This window comes from Typha latifolia, chromosome 5 (assembly GCF_019914945.1).
Source record: "Typha latifolia isolate L0001 chromosome 5, TyphaL0001v2, whole genome shotgun sequence".
NCBI lineage: Eukaryota > Viridiplantae > Streptophyta > Magnoliopsida > Poales > Typhaceae > Typha > Typha latifolia.
The window spans coordinates 14,056,493-14,077,570 of record NC_133090.1 but is presented as its reverse complement, the minus strand read 5'-3'; the positions used below and the strand labels follow the sequence as shown (position 1 = coordinate 14,077,570).

The window sequence follows — 21,078 nt, the reverse complement described above, 5'->3', positions numbered from 1 at the left end:
GGTTACAAGAGATGCTATCTAATGAGTTAAACAAAGAGCGCAGAATATTTTATTGATGACTTCAATAGTAAGGGATTGCACAAATTTTGTTGATGACTTCAATAGTTCATGACACTTTCACAAATCCAAAAGATTTTCATCTCATGTTAAGTTGCTCTAGAAATGAATGTTCCATGAAAACCATAGGGAACTCTTTGTGGCAATGTTATTTTCGCAACTGGATCACTCCCAAACTTGCGAGCGTCGATAATGTATACCTGTAACACATTAGCATGGAACTTTATGAGTTGAGTCTGTATTCTTGATCGTAAGAAAGTAGGTAACTGAGCAATGGAATATAACACTATAACTAAGCAGTTAAAATGTTTGAAACAAGCAAGGTAGATAAGATAAAAAGAGTTCCAGAACATGAATTTAATGTTGCTGAACTTGCCTGCGATGTATTATTCTCTTCATCGTGCACGAATGAGATTATCCAGCCATCATCTTCATCTGAACCAGTCAGTCTTGGTACAAATGTTGCTCCTGAACAAAATTGGTTTCTTCCAAGCTTGTGTTGCTCCACCTTGATCAAGCCATCTTTCTCCACCTGAATCAGAACATGCAAAAGGTTAATGAATATATCAGCAAAGAAGTGTTAAAGTTTAAAAAAAGAGACGGCATATATATTGAAGTCTCCCTAACTTGCTCATTAAGACAAAATTTTGCAAAGCCTCCAAACTTAGCTGGCGCTACAAAAATGAAGATAAGAACATTAGATATATGTTAAAGGAAAAAAAACCCAGAAAGAAATATAGCATATCTTAGGCTAATCTTTACCGCAAATGGAGCTTGCTTTAGATTGCCTCACTTGTCCATATGCATAATTGTTGTATATGCCAGTGTAATGATCATTGATCACAGGGAACTCAGCAGAGAAATCAAAACCAGTTAGGTACCTCCCAGTAGCACCCCCTGTTTTCATGTTTAATCTCCATTCATGTAAGCGAGGAAAGAAACGGTCATGAATTTCATTTTCAGAGCATTGTTTCTTAGCTGACGTTGACTTGAATACTCTAGAGAACTGCTGAAATTCATCAACCCCCATTTTTGGACCAGGGATGACAGAATCAGCTGTACGAAATCCGATCACAACCACCTGATGCACCCACGATGAGTTATTTCATAATGTTTCAGTGATATGTTAAAGAGTATGCATAGCGATCGAATAACGGTAAATTGAGTAAAGTAGATGACATCTTTCTACCTCATCACCATACTCAAAGCAGTTTATGATGTGGAAAGCACAAAATTGTTCCACATCAAACCATTTAACTGAATCTGCATTGCCATAACGCGGCATAACCCCAATTCTTGAATAACTGTCCTTCTCAAACTTGATCAACCTACATGTTTAAACTGCATGAATAACATGATCTACAACTCCCAGAGAACAATTTGTTATAGATACTTACGGACCACCTTTGACCACCCTTTTCATATCTATGGTTAGTGGGATATCCATGATTATATTGTATCTGTAATCCAAAAGAATGAAGTCAATCATATCAACTTCTCAGTTATGTAATCCTCACATACATTCTTCCCCTCTTTATTATGCAAAACTTAAAGACAAACTTACAATCCAGTAACTCCAATGTCATGGCAAAGGGTGCATCGATCCAGCTGGAGATCAACCTTATGCTTCAGTCTTTTGCCATCAGCTGCAATCCAAATGATACATCAGAAGCATTACCACAAATCTAAATATAAATTGAGAGAGAGAGAGAGAACCTGAGACTACTCCTAACACAAGGAAAGGCTTCTTTGCATCAATTCCAAAAATTACCAGCTCCCCTGATCCCGGAGCTCTCTGTGCAATCATTTAAAAACATCAAATATTAAGTAGATTAATACATGCTTAGAAGATATAAAAAGGAAAGGGTATCTTGAAAACAATTATAGACCTTTGGATGGGCTGTGAATGGTCGATCCCATGCACCATCGACGTCCCAATTACTGCCGGTATCGAGGTTCGAAACGTCGATCTCTTGCGGCATGTGGCTCTCAGCCGCTGCGTAAATTTTGCCGGCATGCTCAAACACACTGGTGTTGCTGATAACCTTGTTCACCATGCCAAACCTCAGCTGTCGCATGGTTTTAAAGCTAGCTTACTACTTTGAGACACAATGAATAGGATTTAGAGAAAGAAGAAAAAGAGTTATTATAGACTAATTCTATAATAGAGAGAGAGAGAGAGAGAGAGAGAGAGAGAGAGAGAGAGAAGAAGAAGAAGAAGAAACCATAGGGACTGATTTGTAAAAAGTTGCAGACTTGCAGTACGTACGAGGTTTAAGATGTAGGCGGCTAAGATGGCGGGAGTGTCGCCTTCAATGGCGGGGATGAAGCAGGGCTTTTGGCGGGCTTTCTCGAGCACGAATGTGTCGGATCTGATGTAGCGGTTGTTGTAGGAAATCTCCCACGTGGCGGTATTTGGTTCCTTGGAGAAGTAGAGGGCGTGTAGCATCCCCTCGCCTTCTACCCAGATGTTGCTGGACCGGCCCAAGAAGGAGACCGCCGAGTGCAGCGCGCCGAACTGAGGGTTCGAGCCTATAAAATTTACCAAAAGAACCTTCGCTAATTTAGTAAATCCACCTCTTCTATTTATAGGGTTTTTTATGCTTAATTATGGGAAAAAGAATGACAAAAGGGCAGTTTAGTCCAGAGAAATATATAACAAATTGGAGGTAGTTTTTGCAAAAGTATATCTGAGAAATATGAGAAGTAATTTGTGAATATATACAGAGAAAAGAAGAGAAACTTTCGCAATATGGCTTAATTTGTAGGATATGATAGCTAATAACCTCCTGGCTGCCGATTTCAAAATCTTACATCCTAGTGGACCTTTCATTAAATACCGGGCCCTTACTGCAAAATATCATACAGAAATCTTATTAAGAAATATCCTATCTTTGATTTTTTTTTTTTTTTTGTTCTTATTAATCGTACACTATTTTATACAATATTATGTAAGAGGCACTCTTTTGAAGTTAAATAACAAAGAATCAATAAAAATTAATAATGCTTTCATAATATATATATATATATATATATATTTGATTCTTTAAAGATACTCCTTGATCCTTAAATATAAGGATTAATTATATTTAGTCCCACCAAACTATAACTATTTTTCCTATATTTTTTCTAAATTTTTTTTTACAAATAAACTCCTAAAATATTAAAAATATTTTAAACATTTTTTCTATCCATATGTTTGTTGCATACAAATCACGTAAATAACCAACTATACGACATATTTATCCTTATATTTTTAAGATAAAAAGAGAGAAATTTTAGTTACCAAAATACTCTTTCCTTCTTAGGGAGATATTATGATCTTTTTAGCTTTTCCATCAACAATGTCAGTAGTTCAAAGAATATGTGTTTCACCAAAAGAAAAAGTTCAGAGTGTCTAAAAATAATTATCTGTAATATAATCAACTATTTTATTTTACTTTTCGACCTTCAAATTTGAAGGGAATAAAAATTAAGAGGAGAATGGAGACCATTTCTTATATAAACACCCTCTGGAAAATCTTCAGGGATCTCCCCTTCAATATTTGTTATCCTCACGGCTTCGCCAATCTCATCAACTGGTGCAAAGTTTCCCTGCAACAAGCATCCATAAGGGTATAACGATGCACTCTTCTCATAAGCCAATTGTAGCTGAGAAATATGACCATATCAGCAAGAGACATTATTATGCAGTATTTACCTGAGATGGAAGTAAAGGTTGATCAATGAATTGGAATGTAGAATCCACAAAGGCATCTAATAATCTCTGTGAGGCCTTCTTGATTGCCTTGGAAGCATCAATTTTGACAGGGATCTTCTGCCGTAGCTCTCTGAAGAAAGGCTGATACAAGTAAACCAATAAGATAATTACAACACAAAAGAAGTGCAATAAACAACAAAGAAGGGAAAGAAGTAATGTAAAGCATTTAGGAGAAATGCACTTTTGGATTGGAGGAGACAGGGGTGGTTGAAGGATTAGCATTAGGTGACATGGAAGCCCTTGGAGTACATCCAGTTGACAAGTAAAGGGAAGCCATTTGTGAGCCTCTTTGAGATCCTTGTACGCTATAAAATTTCTTCTGCACATGGATAGAGAGGTGAGGTCCAATATAAAGAATCTCCAAGGAAAAGTAGAGATGGGGAAGGAGAATATAATATTGTGAATGAAATCACTGCATTATTTTGAACTACTATTTCAATGCTTTGGGAGTGGATCCTCTGCAGCTGGGTTCCAGGAATTTCCTTCAGCTTCTACTTGGCAGCTGGTAATTGGCTGCCAAATCATGTACTTGTTTAACGGCTTATAAAGGCTGCCTTGCACATCAATGGCTACAATTAGGACTGCCGAGGATCTACTCTACAAGATTTTGGCTGCAACTGAAGTGTTATTGGTCAAGGAATATACTGTAGGTTTCAACAATTGGCAGGAGTGTTCCAAGCTGACTTCAGATCTCTTTGTACTCCAAAAAAAAAAAAAAAAAAAAAAAAAAAACAAAAGGAAGGAATATACTGTGTAATATTGTTTGTCTACTACCAATCAATGATACATTTAAATCTGTTTGAATGTAACAAAGTGATGTTGGTTCATGTCTCTGTCGAATTAAATACAAATCTATCCTTCTATTTTAGCTTTGAGTAATGCAAGATCAATGGCCTAAGTTTGTAATATACTCTATCTTCCTCAGTGTTACAACTAAGATAACATTCTTGATAAATTGAAACATGTTTATAAGATAGCAGTCCAAATTTATTTTCAATTTAGAGTTGGCACCCCTGAAACAATTATTCGAGAATAAGCCTTATATTTTATCCATCAGAGTTTGACAGTTGTCACACCGCAGTAAATCAGTTCTATCTCTTTCTTTCTCAATCGACAAAAAAAGGTAATGATCTTAAACATAGTTGTGTTGATCGCATAAGTATGTACATAATAATCATGTGCTCATATTTGTAGTTCAACACAAGTTGGTCAAAAAGTCTGAGATTCTCATCAGATGCAGTGATACTGCTACGTAATAGAAATAGCAATCTTGAAAAAAAAAAGATCTTTAGCTTAAGCTTATCTACATGATATATTGACAAGAAAAAGTCAAACTCATTGACAGAAGACAATTTATCTTAAATGTTTTACAGAAAAACAGGCTGTTTGATGTGATATAATTGTCTGGTTTATCATCTCATAAACTATTTCTGAAAGCGCCAAAGGAAAGATAGGAAGCTGAAAAATATTTTGTGGTGGTGTTGTTTTCATATTGTAGGTAATGTACAAATAGAGCATCTTAGAAATTTCAATCCAAATGGCCCTAGAAGTGGGAAGGAATCCAATGAATAGGTCATCATTCATCAGAAATACAACCAACAAATCAACATAAGACAATATTCCAGCACCTACATATGTTTAGCCCAATATACTTCCTCCACAATAAAGATAAAAAACAAGAGATAAAGCAGAAACACCATAAAAGAACTTTTACAAGCTCCCACATGTTACATGCAGACTGACAACTGAGAAATGAAATAATGGAAGATCATAGTCCTAAAGCCACTACTATGTAGTAAGATAGAAGTATTACTAATGCATTTGGAAAATATTCTCCATTACGATTCCTTATACTACAATCTACTGCCAGTAGAAAGTCAAACGAAAACTGAGAACACGAAAGTAAGAAAAGGCATCGCAAAGCATCATACACACCGCATAAGAAGGAAGAAAGCTTTTAAATGATACAAATAGGTGGCAAGAGCAATAAACCTGAGATAGCATCAAATGATTTGTCGGTCATCATGGTGGCTCGCATCCATGGTATGAAGCTGGCATAAGATACGAGGAACTAACTTTACATTCTTCTTCAGTTTCGGGCTGAGGCTGCTGGATTGCCGACACAGAATGATGCAAACCTTGTACCACCGTTATCTGGGATTGGGGCATCTACCTAGCGTGCTGTATAAACTCTTCAAGTGATATGTGGGAACCATGGCAAGCACAGAAAACTTATATTTGGTTTTTATTGTATTCATAGGTAACACCAGACATAAGTTTTACCATCTAGTAGTTGAAACCGATTGAAAATCTGGATAAGATCCACATCCTCCAAATTGAACATTTGATATGGCACCTGCCCTTAGCATATCCTGTGGAAGGAAACCCGTCCAGTTTATGTTTCCTTTTGTGCAAAGATCAAATTTGCCCTGTTCTCAACTTCAGTATGAGGTGAAAATGATGTGCCAGGCCTCACTAGCACATCTGCCACTCTGTTTTACTAATTCAGTGGACTTCCCATCAAAGGTCAAAGCTGGTGATGAAATTTGAGGAATTTGTATTGACCCTGCACCAGATATATAGTAAAAAGCCAAGAACATGTGTATTCACAAAATAGGCATTTTTAAAGCAAGTTTAAACAATGTTTAACTTTGTTTAGTAAATTCCCAGGTGCTCTTTTTCTTCTTTTATCTTTGCTTCTAAGAGATAAAAGGGCAGGACTCTGGGAGATAAAAAAATCTTCAGAAGTTATGTGAAATTTCATATTACAAGTTTACAACTTGCAGTAAAAGCAATAGTAGGAAAAAAAAAAATCTGCAGATCATGGTGTATGGATTCATAGATGAAATGAAGCATCTGTAGGAATATGAAATTCTACATAATGGAAGAAGAAATGAAGCATATGCTTTCACCTTCAAAGTCTTCAAGAAGCAAAATCACATGATTTCAGCATCGCGGTTATTCTTGTAGATACTTAAACATAGAGAGGCATGCGACTTTTATTTTCCTAATTCACACCTCCGAAAAAGATAAGAATCATAAGATGCAGGAATCAGAACTTTCAATTGTTTGATTATTTATTTGATATTAAAAGGTGAAATTAAGAAAAAAATTGCCATTTCTGATACTAATAACAGCATCAACAGTCAGAAGTACTGATAGAATATAGGAGATCAAACATGATAATTCTTTTTAGTTTTTACCACCTTAAGCATGCTTCGAGTTCAGTGCTCCATCAACATGGCCTTTCAGGATGAAGGAAGATGACACAAGCCAAGGCTGCGAACCCATATTTCCAAAAAGAATTCTTCTCAAGTGTGTGTAGCTGGTCAGATGAGTATCTGCGAGCCAGCTGAAATTGCGGTTGTTTATTGCCTGAACCACTGGTCTCTCTCTACTCTCTAGTTGTAAGAGGCACTGAGGCACCAACTGCATTACACATGGTGGAGGAAAAATTGTTTCCTTCGATGTGGCAGAAGTACTAGGTACCTTAACTGCTACTGGATAAGGTACAGTCACAACACAGTGCTGGAAAGTGGAAATGATATCTTAACTGCTACTGGATAAGGTACAGTCACAACACTAAGTGCTGCAAAAGTGGAAATGACAGGGGAATTCCATATGCTTTTTTTATTCCCGAACTGAAGATTGAATTATTTCATGAACTATTTGTCTGTTCATCTCCTTGAAAACCAGTCCTAGTTGGCTACCTTGAGACATTGTATATCAGTGGCTTTCTGAACATCAGATTGCTTAGCATTCTCTTCACATTGTGAAGCCAAACTAGAATTTAAACCTTCAGCTTCTGACTCTGCGACATCCTCATTTTCACCCATTAAACAATCCTTCGTAGTAATTGAAACATGTGAAAGTTTCACTTTCGAGTGGCAACAACAGTAGGGCATTTGCCTGGTGCCTCAACATGATCAACTATCTTTTAGAGATCATTCTCTTCAGAAGACAATTTATGTTTGTTCAGGCTTAATCTCTCTTACTCTGAGTTATTTGCTTTGCTACTCCACAGTTTGTAATACTTGGGGATGTGTGTATCTGTGATGACTGCTCTGAGCATCATTAGAACCACCTTCCACTGGAGAAGACGTATTCCCAGAATCTGCCCAGAAGTTTCCACGTGGTTGTGAAGATGGATCACTATTCAGATTCCCACTCTGCTTTTGGTTCTCAGCATTTGTTTGAAATAAGTTCATAAAACAAATGTCTGAGGTAGCAGTACTGCCTTCATTACTGCTTCCTTCATCCACTTTAGGATCTGGATTAGCATCTCTAACCTTAGATTTCCCTTTAGATCCACCAAAAGAAAGTCCCAACCTTAGTTCAATTCCATCTTCATCTTCCATAGTTCCCCTATATCTTGTATAATTAGGTCAGTTGCCTCTTTCTCATTTCTCAGACTGAGAAGAACTTCTCAATTTTGCTCCTCATGGAACGCATAACATCTCTAACAGATGAGTCATACAACACAAATACCAAATATGATGGAATGCAAAAGATTAAATAGAAAAAACATGAAACACATGGTTTAACGATAAAAAGAATGATAAGTGCTTCATGGAGAGTGCTTCTTATGTAAAGCAGAAGGGTGTACAAAATTATTTATAGTGCTCAGATATATGAGAGAATCATTTGCGAAAAGAGGAGAAGGAAACAAATTATATATTATTCATGCATTTGAAAATAAACATGACCTACGTCAAGTATTTAAATCATGTAATGAAACCAATCAACAGGAAAACACTGAAGCAAGTCCCTATCTATCGATTTTATTACCTGGAAAAAAGAAGAGTTGTCTTTACAATGAAGAATGCAGCAACCCACACTCCCCTTCTGATAGTAACCTCCAAATATTCTACTTCTACATTGGACCCATCAAAGGCAAGACCTGTAAATGACCAACTCCATATCCCTCCTCCCAAATTTCGACCCTTGTTCAATCCCTTCTCCTCCCACCTCTCGAGTCTCCAATTCCCATCTCTCGATTCTCCATAACATCTCAAAATAAGGAAACCCAGATGAAAAAAGATGGAATTTTTCGCTAATAAACGAAGTGTGGGAAAAGCTCTTGACCTGTGCAAACGCAAGCTCTTGACCTTGATACCTCGATAAATTGCACCTTTCCTTTGAGAGGAGAGATCATGGGATAGGTAGGGAGATATAGAGGACCACGAGATGATCATTGGAGGTGTCACCGACTAGTCGACAAGAAAGCTGCTCTCGTTTTACTCGTCGACAATGACATAAAACGTTGATTAGATCGACGAATTATATATAATCATCTCTCTTTAAATTTAAAAAGGCAAATGATTGTTTGTATTCAACCAAATAAACGTTAATCCATGCAATCAATGTCTATTTTATACATAGCTTATTACTTCCTTATCTTGGTTTATTTTTGTGCGTGTTAACTTGTGACACATTAACGTCAATACGATCAGCAATTTAAGATTACTGAGATTGTTAGCATTTTCTTTAAAAGGAAAAAATGCAACTATTTAGTTAATCTCGGTCAATAACTAGAGGAGATTGTTTGGTGGTTAGTGACTTATCTTTCACTTCATGTCAGAATTAAAAAAGAGTTTCCTCATAATTTAGGATAACTATCAGTTATTCTATTAAATAGAATATCGTCTAATTTGTATTTATTCTTCATTAATCTAAACATGATCTATTATATTGAATAGATAATATAGTCTAAGTGCACTTCCACAATAAGACTATGTCAAATATCAACTATTCTTTAGTATGAACCTTCCTACGGGTGACTCTCAGACTCTCAGAGTTAGTGGGGAAAAAAGATTTTTCTACTATTAATTGTCATTGTCTCCATAGGACCAAGGTAGAAGGATAATTTAAAAAAAAAAAAGATAATCTAATAAAGCGAATAACCGGCGGTGGAATCTATACGAAACTAATTAATGTACTCAATTTGTGGCAGTAGCATAGTGATGGGCATGAGCTGTATTTTGGATTGTAATAGTTTCAAAGCATCCAGTTCCGTGTGATAGCTCATGCCAATTAATCTCCAAGTTTGTCTTCTAGGGTTTGAGTTCATGGACCTCTGATTCCCAGAAGACTTAGTGATGGTCAACTACAACATCTTGCAACTGACTGACCCTTGTTGGCTAAATGCATGAATAGTTATGAAGAAGAAACTGCAACTACTCGTTAAGATCACATATTTTAATGGCAGTTCTAGTCAAACAATGTCATCTACCAACCACTACTTATCTATGTAGGAAGTTTTATTTATTTACTTAGATATATGTATACGAAGTTGAACTAGTAATACTGAGATGTAGCTATTGTTCGAGGGATTAAGATTCAGTGTCAGTCCAAATACATTGTTGGATATGTACAACACTTACATTGTGTATATCCGACGGTTTTGATTACATCAGTTGTTTAAATTCTGTCTTTCTAGTGACTTTCAGGTATTATTAAAATCGTAGGATATCATCTCATGCCTATAATCCAGGAACTCATAATTGGACCAAGTCAACTCCGGAGTATTCTATTTACTGCATTTCGTCTGAAAACTTTGCAGTTGTTATCCAACCAGACTATTCTAATCCCCCCTCATTTGTCTCTTCTCTTCAGTGATGTCTCTTACAGTGAAAGCTCTTCCTAATATTAACTGCAATATTGGATTCTATATATCTTTAAGCTGCCTTCCTCTGTTATCGAAGCAGGGGCTTTGAGTGCTCTGTGGAGAGTTCATAGAGGTTGTGAGAAGGAAGTTGGACCGAAGAGAGATGGCGGGGGGATTCGTCGGCGAGGAGGCGGGGAAGAGAGCGGAGTTGTACGAGGGGAGGATTACCAGCTACTTCGTCTTGGCGTGTATTGTTGGGTCCCTCGGTGGATCCTTGTTTGGATACGATCTCGGCGTTTCCAGTAAGTATTATTGGATTACTTCTTCTTATCTTTCTAATAAATTTCTAACAATGGATATTTTCAATATATAAACCTTACATTCTAGTAAAATTCTGAGTAACGTCCATCATTTGAGCTATTTGTAATTCAACCCCTCCTTCAGTTCTTGTCTAGAAATGCATTGCCTAGTTCTTAACAAGAGGAAAGACTAAAAGAATGTCATTCTCAGGTGGGGTGACATCCATGGATGACTTCTTGAAGGAATTCTTCCCAGGTGTGTACGGGAGGAAACAAGAGCACCTCCATGAAACGGACTACTGCAAATATGACAACCAGGTCCTCACCCTCTTCACTTCCTCCCTCTACTTCGCTGGGCTCGTCTCCACCTTCGGGGCCTCGTGGGTCACCAGGAGCAAAGGGAGGAGGGTGAGCATCATGGTCGGATCCGTCAGCTTCTTCCTCGGCGCCATCGTCAACGCGGCGGCCATGAACATCCCCATGCTGATCGTTGGCCGGGTACTTCTTGGAATCGGCATTGGTTTTTGCAATCAGGTACGGTGGGAATCCTGAATTCATAAACAAACTATAGGGTGGGAACTGGGAAATATAAATTTCAATCAATGATTTTGTTTTGGGTCAACAGGCAGTTCCCCTCTACCTCTCTGAGATAGCGCCATCCAAGATCCGAGGAGCGGTCAACCAACTGTTCCAACTAACCACATGCTTAGGAATCCTAGTAGCCGACGTACTCAACTACTTCACAGACAAGATCCACCCCTGGGGTTGGCGCCTCTCCCTCGGCCTAGCCGCCGTCCCGGCGATCCTAATCTTCGTCGGCGGAATTTTCCTCCCGGAGACCCCCAACAGCCTTGTTGAACAAGGAAGACTAGAAGAGGCGCGAAAGATACTAGAAAAAGTGAGAGGAACAACAAAGGTGGATGCCGAGTTTGACGACCTCAAAGACGCCAGCGAGGCAGCTCGGGCGGTTAAGAATCCGTTCGGCAACCTCCTCAAGCGACGGAACCGCCCACAGCTCATCATTGGCGCACTCGGGATTCCGGCGTTCCAGCAGTTATCCGGGATGAACTCGATCTTATTCTACGCTCCGGTTATATTCCAGAGTCTCGGGTTTGGGTCCGGAGCCGCGCTCTACTCCTCTATCATCACCGGCTCGATGCTCGTCGTTGGCGCCCTCGTTTCCATGTCGGTCGTCGATAGGTTGGGCCGTCGGTTTTTGTTCATCCAAGCCGGAATACAGATGATCGGCTCAATGGTACGATACGCAGTTTATAGATGCATGTCACTCAATTATCAGCTCAAGTGTTAGAGTAATTGATGAGCTAGCCTTTATACATTGTAGGTGGTCATTGCTGGAACTCTTGCACTAAAGTTCGGCCACGGGGAGACGCTGTCCAAAGGCGTGGCCGTGCTCCTCGTCGTCATGATCTGCCTCTTCGTCGTCGCATACGGCTGGTCGTGGGGGCCTCTCGGATGGCTAGTCCCGAGTGAGCTCTTCCCCCTCGAGATGAGGTCGGCCGGCCAGAGCGTGGTAGTCTGCGTCAACCTCTTCTTCACTGCGGCGATCGCACAGTGCTTCCTTGCCGCGCTTTGCCATCTGAGATATGGTGTCTTCATCCTCTTTGCCAGTTTGATTGTGATCATGTCCATCTTCATCATCCTGCTCCTGCCGGAGACGAAGCAGGTGCCGATTGAGGAGGTATCTCAGTTATTTCAGAAGCATTGGTATTGGAAGCATGTTGTGAGAGAGGACAGTGAAGAGCAAAGCTAAGAGCATTGGTCTGCAGGAGATATTTAGCTGCAGTGCGGTTTTGCATGGTCTGGATAACAATTGCAGATCTATGTCATAGTTTTCTTTGCTGTTAGAATAGTATTGTGCATGTAATTGTTGCCTATAAGTTTAAGATAAAGTCTTTTCAGAAAAAAAAATGTTGTTTAAGATGAAGAAGGTAAGTTATGTTCTTCCTTTGTATGATTGTATCCCATTTATCAACACATAAGGATAGTTAAGTGGATGGAGTACATGCCAAGGAATGATGTTAAACAGTAGAAAGGGAAAAAAAGCATATCATCTTCAGTTCCCTCCGCCGGTCAGCAAAATGTGCATCATAATTTAGGATAGAAGGGAAATCTACACACTCAAAATTTGCTAACTTAGAACAATACATCGACACCCTAAAAGTAAAATTTGTCTTTAACATGCACTTAGCTCTCTGCAAAGATATCACACTGTACTCTGTAAAAGAACAAATGTATTGTGCTTATATCCAGTTGAGCAAAATTGTCCCAGAAGGACCAGAAATCACAAAAAAGTAGAGCAACTATTATAATTGTTGTTTCTGCAGACAATGTGAAAAGGGGGGAAATGATTCTTAATACCATAACCTATAAAGTTGAAAAGCACAGAAGCTGTTCTGTACAGTGAGCTTCAATATCCAAGTGGGAGCACAGATACCTTGAAAAAAACATTTGACTTTTCACAACATGACACAAGTTTCAACTGCCATGTATCATTTCACAAATGCAGATATCAAAACTTGGAATAGAGATCTTGAAAAGAATGCCATTGCCAAGACAAACTTTTGGGGAGGCAACATACATAGCCGTTATTCCATATCTGTGACTCAAAATCTGAGTCCTCTGCGGCAGCTATGAGGCAGTCCTTCCTCACATTCGCAATTGATGCATACTAAGTTCACAACCAAGGACGAATATTAAAAGCTTCATCCAGATCAACAAATTTGCTTACCATGTAAATTTAAGCCAGTAGTTTTGCGAGTTCATCTACCCTCAATTTTCCATGAGGGACCACATCAGGGAGAACATCTCGAAGTTCATCCCTTTTCTGACTCCGACTGTTCTTCGTATTAGGTTTCCATTTTGAGACAGCGGAAACTCCAACCTCCGGATCTTCCTGATCAAGCTTTTCATGTTTTTCTTTCTCAATCCTCCGCGGAGTAGCTTTCCTGACCTTATACTGGAAAACTGGCCCAGGTGGAGCTGTCTTGGCAAGAGCAACAGACTGTTGATAGATATTATCAGCATCCAAAGATTCATTATCCAAAACGAGTGCATGCCCACTCTCCATAGCCTGCCTTAAAAGAAGCATTACTCCCTCCAGACATGCCCCATCAGATCTCAACTCATCCCGACTTTCTGAACTATCTCTTTCTTTAATTTCCAATTCCGTACTGCTTCCACTACTAGCTTCTATTATAGTACCTGATTCAATGTTGTCGAGCACTGCCGGATCCGCACAAAAAGCTGATGGCAGCTTGGCTCCTCTTTCTTGTTGAGAAACATCTTCAGTTGTCCCTTGTAAGTTCATACTTCTATATGTAGAGATGCTTTCAGCATGTATTTGAAGAGAAAAATCCTCCAAGACATTCCCTGAATCTGAAGCAGGCAACTCTTGTTGAATAGGAAGTGAGGATTTCTGTTCAACTGTACCAGAGAAACTAGATGTTTTATCCATAATCTTGGCTGAACTAGTAGAAAGAACTGCTAATGTCTGATTCCCATTGTCCCGACTCAAGTGATATCCAGCTTCTCCTGTGCCTCCATGTTGATCAAGGCTCATGTTTACAGTGGACATTTCGACAAAGAGCTCTTCATGTGTACTCTTTCCAGCATCTGAACCCAGTACCTGGTCACTTAATAATGAATCATTTCCACTTTCAGCACTATTGTCTTCTATTGGTGGAAGAGATGATATCCATTCTTTTCCTCTCCACATAAGTATATGTTCATACTCAAAAGATAGTAGTACACAGGGTACCAAATCCTGCAATGTCAATAAGAAATTATTTATATGGGCATATGAAACCAGGATAAAAAAAACAGTACTGCTCAGTATTGCAAACCTTAAGTTTAGCACCAATTTTCCTGCAGTCACTTCTGTTCAAATCCTTACAGTCTATTCGGACCAGTTCACATGCTTCAAAAGCCTCTCTGACTTGCTGAACAAGGTTGTTATATACACCATTTTTTCCTATTATACAAGAAGATTAAAAAAAAATAGTGCTGATGGTGATCAGTCAAATAAATAAATAAATAAATAAAAATCATTGAGAAGAATAAATTTTGCAAATCGTTGACACTCATGATGATTGGGTTGGGAGAGGGAGTGGGGGTGGGGGTGGGGGTGGGGGTAAGGGGGGGGAGGGGGAAGGGAAGGGAAGAGCGTATTCAGGCCCTAGTTCTTAAGAATCATTAAAAAATAACAAACTAGGTCAAGCCATCAAGCCAAACATAAGATGAAGCTAATAACAGTCCAAGCAAAAACAAGGAAAAACAAAAAGTAATGTTTACCGAGTTTGCATATTGGGGCTAGTTGACGCCCTCTCTTGCGCATTGCACTGGCTTCATCTAAAGTTAACCCTTCAGGTGCCTGCTGAACCAATCGCGGATATACTGGTGTTACAGGTTTCCAGAGCATAAGGGGAAATCGGGGGCGGGTCCTATCATTATAATTTCTGCCACGGTACAGAAAGATGACTCCTCCTTTACGGTATATGATCTTCCCTCCAGTTTTCTCCTATTAAAACATACGAAAAAAAATATTAATATACTCTTCTAGTTTGGTTTGATGACCTCCTTTTGGAACTTATTAAAATATTAATAATAATAACAAATCTTTTACTTTGGCTGGATATCTAGATCATATCTAGGTTGTGTTATCTCAGGTTTGAGGACCAGTAATATTAAAATCTGCAAATGAAACTTTGTCAAGTTTTCACATGTAATTACACACTTACACCTAATCCAAAGAATGAAAATCTTAATGAAAACAAAAATTTATGATTTCCCATCAAATCATTCATATTGTTAATGCCGATCCCCATAATAACAGCATCAAGAGTTTAGAAAACTATCCTCTATGAGTTGAATAAAAAGAACAATCACCTCCAATTGTTGGCAAACATTCTCCATATCAACTGTGCACACCCCTTTACATTTTATCTTGCACACCCTCCTCCTTTTCCAAAGTGCGTGAATATTGTCTAACATATTGTGTGTTAGACCATCTCTACCTGCAAAAAGGAGATCACATAAATCAAACCAGAGAACCACAGGTGCATGAGGTCAACGAACAAAGAAAAATAGTGGAGAGGATGCACTAAGATTAGCTATTAACAGCTACTTAATCTCTTTTAGAGCTCATAATATTTACACAACATTTTCTTCTTTTACCTCTCTATTAATAATCGATCAAAATTCTATCTTGGTAGAAGAAGTAGAAGAAATATCATCTTTAACACGTACATACCCATATTTAGCTGCCTTCTAGTCCTTATACATCCTTTAACCAAGTCGTCTACTTCCTCCTTCGTCAGCGGCTCCCCTAAGATCTCCTCCCTCGACGCCGCATGATACTTAGGCCCTGCCCCAGCCAAAAATGGTCCCGGTGCCTGAACTGGCTTAACGCCTTTCTTCCCCGGAGGTGGGAGTCGAAATGAATCAAACTCCGGAAGCTTCTTCTTGCTTGGCGGGAGCGGCGCCCTCCCCGTCCACGGCCGGGGCATCGTGCTCGGCCCGAACGGCATGAACGGTGGCTCCCGGAGCGCCAACGGTTTCACCTTTGGTGTTTCAGTGTAACTATACTGGAACTCGAAAGGCGCATCCTTTATCTTATAGGACAACCCCTTCTCCCCAAGAGAGATGCCATTCTCGCCGTCGTCGGCGGCCGACTCCGCCGGAACCCTAGGTGGGCTTGCAATTCTACGGAAAGCGGGGTGGTGCTTCGGGATTTTAGGGTTTAAGGGTGGTTTGGAGTACTTGGAGGCGCGGCCGGGAATGGAAGGGGAAGAGGGGGAGGAAGGAGAGCCATGGGATTTGAAGTCGACGGTGGAGGAGGAGGAGGGGGAAGAGGGTGATTGGGAGGAACTGGAGGTGATTTTGAGGGCCGAGTTGAAGCGGCGGGCGCGGCGCAGGTCGGCCTCGATTTCTTCTTGGCGGCGGCGACGGCGGATGAAGGGCTCAGCGTTGGCGTTGTTCCAGCGAGAGAAGTGGATGGAGGTGGAAGAGGAGGAGGAGGGGGGTTGGGAAGAAGGGAGTGGGAGTGGGAATGGTGGGAAGGGAGGGAAGGGAAAGGGGGTGGAGAATTTGAGAGACATGGGAGGGAGGGAGAGAGTTATCCTGCTCTTCTGTCGAAGTGGTTGTTAATAACAGCTGCTGGTAGTGGTAGTAGCCAGGGCCAGGGGCGATTCACGATCAAAATGAACTCGAGCTCGGCTCGAAATTGGGCTAGGCTTGATCAATTAGGCTCGAAATAGACTTCCCATAGAATTTCGTATATGAATATCTTTCTAACACCGTTAGATCTCCATCCAACGAAGGATTTCCTCTAGACCCTGCGGCAACTCAACCTCACATAGCCGACTAATACGACCCCACCCCCCCTTCTCTCCTTCGTGCTTGTCGCCGCCGGCCTCCTCCCCCGCTTGCTCTCTCACCATTTAACCAACTCCATCTCGCAGTTTCAAAATTTCCAGGTTTGTTTGGTCCTGTTTAAGCTGAATATTTCCGAACCAAGATAAATTAAGATTCCATTGCATGCTTAGTATCATTGTGTTTTGATTTGGAGTTGTATCAAATTTGTTCAGATGTTTGAATCAAAGCCTTAATCGAGTATTGATCCTATCATCTTGATTAAAGCTCGAATTGAATTGATTTTTTTTTTCTGTAAGATCTGAAACAGGACAAATTAGGACCTGAAAAGCATTAAATTGCCTTTTATTTCTGTTGCAGAATGTTATTGATGACAGTTCTGTACACTCTAGATTGAGTCAAAAGTTCATCCTTGACTTCCTTCGCCAAAGTCTGAAACTATATAGCCCGATGCATCCCGACTTGGTACAATAATGAGTGCAGGTACTTTGAGAAGATGGAGTAATTTTAAGGATTCTACTTATTCTAGAATTTCGATTTAGAGCTTTCAATTGAATGCTGTTGATATTATCCCACATATCAAACGAAAGAAAGGAAAAAGAATAATGGGGAATCTGTGATTATTAAAGCTTACTATGTTGGTTCTTAAACATTTCGTAAATCATTGAGCAGGGACACGAGCATCTATTTCTCTGCCATATTTGCAGCTCTTATCACCTTGTATCAAGCAGTATCGATGCATTCCATCATGGCATGCATTCCCAAGGCTGACTTGCTATATAATTTACTTGCACTTGTTTCCTATTTTTATACATAGAGTACTGAATCCGTATTTCTATTCCAATTGAAAAGAACAGATCATTAATTAGGTTTCATTTTCTAACTTTTCTTTTCCATTTTGGCATGCTTATTTCTATTTCATATATCATCAAGTTGTGCAATTTATGTTTATTAGGGAGATATTCTTTTTCTAACATCTTTTTGACGCTCTTAAAATAACTTTCCAGCTGAACTGAAGAATTGGAACTCAAGAACTTGGTCAGTGCTGAAATTGGAACCAACACATAATATTCTAATTTTCTAAAACGTGTCATTAATTGCTATAGTTTTAAATCAATTGGCCTATTACAGTTACTTGTCACTTAATTCCATTATGCTGGCTCAAATGAAAATGTTTCTTTACATGTGGGATATTCTGTATGATTCTGCATCCATTTTTTAGTGGAGGCAATCATAGGCGTAATTGGACAAGTATGGAAGTTTAAGGTTATGTATAGCACATTTACTGCAGTACAAATTACAAGAAATGCAAGTTATGACAACGAAGTGTAGCCAGAATATGTTGATAGTTGGTACACATTAAATATTCGTAATGCTGCTGTAAGAGAGGATACTTTTGTACTAATGGAAAAATGAACAAGGAGAGTCTAGCCAATTGTTTGCAGCAAATATGTGACATAAAAGTTTTAAAAAAAAAAAAAAGAGATCTGCTAACTGCCTCTTCTAGCTTCCCGCTCTTCGTATGTACCTCTTTTAAGTTTCAACCTCATGTATTGTTCTTGACATAAACAAATCTGCATTTTTTCTAAAATTCTTGTGCTCTTGGAAACTTTAAAACCTCAGTTGGCTATACAACTTATAAGAGCAACTTTTGAATCTATCTTCATTTGTTAGTTGGATTTGTGGATTCTGAAATCCATGCCTCAATATATTTTGTGCTTTAGCAATGTTAACCTACTTGCCTTGTAGTTCATGTTATACTTCTTTCTTCTTCACTATTTTAACTTACAGATTCTGCACTACTTAAAAATAAATGTACTGTGATCCTTACCTTAATTTGGGATGGTTTCTGACAGGTGGTGCATTTGGTGGAAACAGGGGAGCGAGACCTGTACCTCCTGAGAAAGGTGTATTTCCTTTGGATCACTTGCATGAGTGCGATGTGGTAGTATTCTTATGCGCTTTTCATTCCTTTGGCCCTAATTTTTCTTTCATTCCTTTAGACTATGAGGTGTCATATTACTTGCAGACCTATTTACTTAGAGAAGATAACCTCCAAATGTTGCCATTGTTACACAGGAGAAGAAAGAGTATATTGCCTGCCTGAAATCGTCAGGCTTTCAGTCAGAGAAATGCAAGCACTTATCAAAGAAGTATTTGGAATGTCGTATGGAGAGGTTTGTGAGATTAACCTTATTGTATTTCTGTTCACAATAATACTAGCAAAATCAGGCTTTGTAATTGTTCTGCCAATTTCCATAGCCCTGTGATGTGAAATATTCATGCATAAGCTTGAAGAAACTATGCGGCAAATCACCTATAGTGATAATCATGTGTTTCTAAACGGTAAATGCCAACTTCCCTATTTTGCTTTCAGAGCAAACTAATCCTCCACTTCACATCCTTTGATGAAACCCAGACCAGTCTCGCTGTTGGTGTTTATGGATGATAAGTATGAGATCTCATAGGGCTTGTATGTAAAGCAGGATCAGTTGGATTATTTTGTCCACGAGCAACCTATTTATCCAGAGACAAGCAGGGATATACAGTGAACCCACTTTCTCTTGCTTCCAATAAAACCTAGGTAGTTGATGCCATGTGATTCTGGAGAAAGAAGCAAAATGTAATCATTGTCTAACTCAGTGTTGCTTATAGTGGAATAGCAGCGCCCTTGTGAACGCTGGAGAAGATTCTATATATTTCATTATGTAGTCTCTCTTTGTTACTATGCTTATTAGGAGTTTGTAATTCTTTATTGTTAATCTATGTTGGTACATTTTTCATGCATGAGTTTGTTGCTGTCCGTTTAAATTCCATAAACCATTTTAAGTCTCGAGAAATTTTCAAATCCTGCTGAAATAATTTCTTTCTTCAGAAACTTGATGGCCAAACAAGACATGTCTGAGCTTGGATTTGGCAAGGGCAATGGAACCAATTCTTCCGAAGAGATGAGTGCAAAACTTGAGAATTACTCTGCCTCCTCGACCGAGAAAAAGAATATATCTTCATGATGTTGCAGCCTGCGGCTGATTGATCTTAAGCTCTCAGTGGCCAACAGAGAGGAGTTATTGTTGATGATGCTATTTTTGTTGCTGGTGCTTGATAACCACATGTTTCAGGGATTATGGTATCGGCTTGATCTCAGTTTCCCTGAGGTGAGGTCATTGACTTGCAAAATCATAATGTTTTATAAGGAATATCTTGCACCAAAACCAGCTTACATATCGTTCAGTATATGAAGATGATCTCCAGATCTACGCATTTTTGTACTGCGAAGCTTCTTTCGAGTCGTCAATTAACAGAGAACTTTTTCAGTCTTCTATAATAACGTTTGCTCCCTCCTAAACTTATATCTTGATTTATTCAATTATGGCACAATTCATTTTATGCTCTTTTTTTTCTTCTGAAAAATTTGTGGTGTCTTCAGTTTTCTTCTTGCTAACCACACCAAGCATTAGCAAATAATGCCATCATGCATAGTGGATGAAATCAAGAAACTTTTAAAGAAAAGGAAGAAGAAGAAGAAGAAGAAAAAGAAAATCTCTGTTATTGGATGAGTTTTGACATCAGTGGTTAAGGTGCATGATCAACATTAAGATGGAATAACTTCAAACTCTTCTTTCTCCTTTTCTACTAGCTGAAAGATCGATTCATTTTGCTTGTGGTCCAAAAGTTTTGTACGTGCTTGAAGAACAAAACCGAAGGTCGGCTACTATTCTCAAGAAGCTACCATTTATCCACACGTTGCTCCCGAATTCTAATTCACCGTCGTTCCTGCAAACATGCGACAACAACGGTGGTCCTCCTGATTTCTCTTGATTCCTCTGCTATAAGTTCCGAGAATAATTGCTCGTCAAAGATCGTGCATGAATAGTGCAACAATTGAAAATACTTACTGGATAACGAGAAATTGAAATCGATAAAAGGAGGATGAAGAAGATAGGGTATTATCATTTTACACCCTA

General features: G+C 39.1%; 4 protein-coding genes across 4 annotated transcripts; 2 read left to right on the top strand and 2 right to left on the bottom strand.

Moving 5' to 3' along the window:
* Positions 1 to 26: 26 nt before the first annotated feature.
* On the bottom strand, positions 27 to 8,959 carry LOC140789092 (carotenoid 9,10(9',10')-cleavage dioxygenase 1-like). The gene is made up of 15 exons (XM_073138696.1): positions 8,606 to 8,959; positions 5,810 to 6,383; positions 3,999 to 4,136; positions 3,758 to 3,898; positions 3,549 to 3,651; positions 2,327 to 2,589; positions 1,947 to 2,126; positions 1,774 to 1,852; positions 1,622 to 1,703; positions 1,455 to 1,517; positions 1,247 to 1,385; positions 820 to 1,138; positions 685 to 731; positions 434 to 589; positions 27 to 257 (listed from the first exon to the last, which is right to left on the bottom strand). Exons 2-15 carry the CDS (start codon positions 5,819 to 5,821, stop codon positions 147 to 149), a joined length of 1,833 nt encoding a protein of 610 aa, XP_072994797.1. The 5' UTR covers positions 5,822 to 6,383; positions 8,606 to 8,959; the 3' UTR covers positions 27 to 146.
* Positions 8,960 to 10,355: 1,396 nt separating this feature from the next.
* LOC140789019 (sugar transport protein 14-like) lies at positions 10,356 to 12,804 on the top strand. Its single transcript, XM_073138597.1, has 4 exons — positions 10,356 to 10,726; positions 10,935 to 11,257; positions 11,349 to 11,978; positions 12,066 to 12,804. The coding sequence occupies exons 1-4, from the start codon at positions 10,588 to 10,590 to the stop codon at positions 12,492 to 12,494; spliced, it is 1,521 nt and encodes a 506-aa protein (XP_072994698.1). The 5' UTR covers positions 10,356 to 10,587; the 3' UTR covers positions 12,495 to 12,804.
* Positions 12,805 to 12,955: 151 nt separating this feature from the next.
* Positions 12,956 to 16,881, bottom strand: LOC140789018 (CRS2-associated factor 1, chloroplastic). Its single transcript, XM_073138596.1, has 5 exons — positions 15,993 to 16,881; positions 15,629 to 15,756; positions 15,035 to 15,260; positions 14,587 to 14,714; positions 12,956 to 14,507 (listed from the first exon to the last, which is right to left on the bottom strand). Exons 1-5 carry the CDS (start codon positions 16,837 to 16,839, stop codon positions 13,482 to 13,484), a joined length of 2,355 nt encoding a protein of 784 aa, XP_072994697.1. The 5' UTR covers positions 16,840 to 16,881; the 3' UTR covers positions 12,956 to 13,481.
* Positions 16,882 to 16,916: 35 nt separating this feature from the next.
* On the top strand, positions 16,917 to 20,459 carry LOC140789021 (uncharacterized). The gene is made up of 5 exons (XM_073138598.1): positions 16,917 to 17,217; positions 17,474 to 17,596; positions 18,970 to 19,058; positions 19,193 to 19,290; positions 19,989 to 20,459. The coding sequence occupies exons 2-5, from the start codon at positions 17,587 to 17,589 to the stop codon at positions 20,122 to 20,124; spliced, it is 333 nt and encodes a 110-aa protein (XP_072994699.1). The 5' UTR covers positions 16,917 to 17,217; positions 17,474 to 17,586; the 3' UTR covers positions 20,125 to 20,459.
* The last annotated feature ends 619 nt before the right edge of the window (positions 20,460 to 21,078 follow it).

Excerpts from the sequence above, each read along its gene's own strand:
- LOC140789021 (XM_073138598.1), top strand. Across the intron at positions 19,059-19,192 it reads ACTTGCATGAGTGCGATGTG|GAGAAGAAAGAGTATATTGC; the intron begins GTAGTATTCTTA and ends ATTGTTACACAG. Across the intron at positions 19,291-19,988 it reads TTGGAATGTCGTATGGAGAG|AAACTTGATGGCCAAACAAG; the intron begins GTTTGTGAGATT and ends TTCTTTCTTCAG.
- LOC140789019 (XM_073138597.1), top strand. The coding sequence starts at position 10,588 with ATGGCGGGGGGATTCGTCGGCGAGGAGGCGGGGAAGAGAGCGGAGTTG. Across the intron at positions 10,727-10,934 it reads ATACGATCTCGGCGTTTCCA|GTGGGGTGACATCCATGGAT; the intron begins GTAAGTATTATT and ends TGTCATTCTCAG. Across the intron at positions 11,258-11,348 it reads GCATTGGTTTTTGCAATCAG|GCAGTTCCCCTCTACCTCTC; the intron begins GTACGGTGGGAA and ends TTGGGTCAACAG.
- LOC140789018 (XM_073138596.1), bottom strand. The coding sequence starts at position 16,839 with ATGTCTCTCAAATTCTCCACCCCCTTTCCCTTCCCTCCCTTCCCACCA. Across the intron at positions 15,757-15,992 it reads TAGAAGGCAGCTAAATATGG|GTAGAGATGGTCTAACACAC; the intron begins GTATGTACGTGT and ends TCCTTTTTGCAG. Across the intron at positions 15,261-15,628 it reads ATGTTTGCCAACAATTGGAG|GAGAAAACTGGAGGGAAGAT; the intron begins GTGATTGTTCTT and ends ATGTTTTAATAG.
- LOC140789092 (XM_073138696.1), bottom strand. Across the intron at positions 3,652-3,757 it reads AACCTTTACTTCCATCTCAG|GGAAACTTTGCACCAGTTGA; the intron begins GTAAATACTGCA and ends TGCTTGTTGCAG. Across the intron at positions 732-819 it reads TAAAGCAAGCTCCATTTGCG|CGCCAGCTAAGTTTGGAGGC; the intron begins GTAAAGATTAGC and ends TCATTTTTGTAG.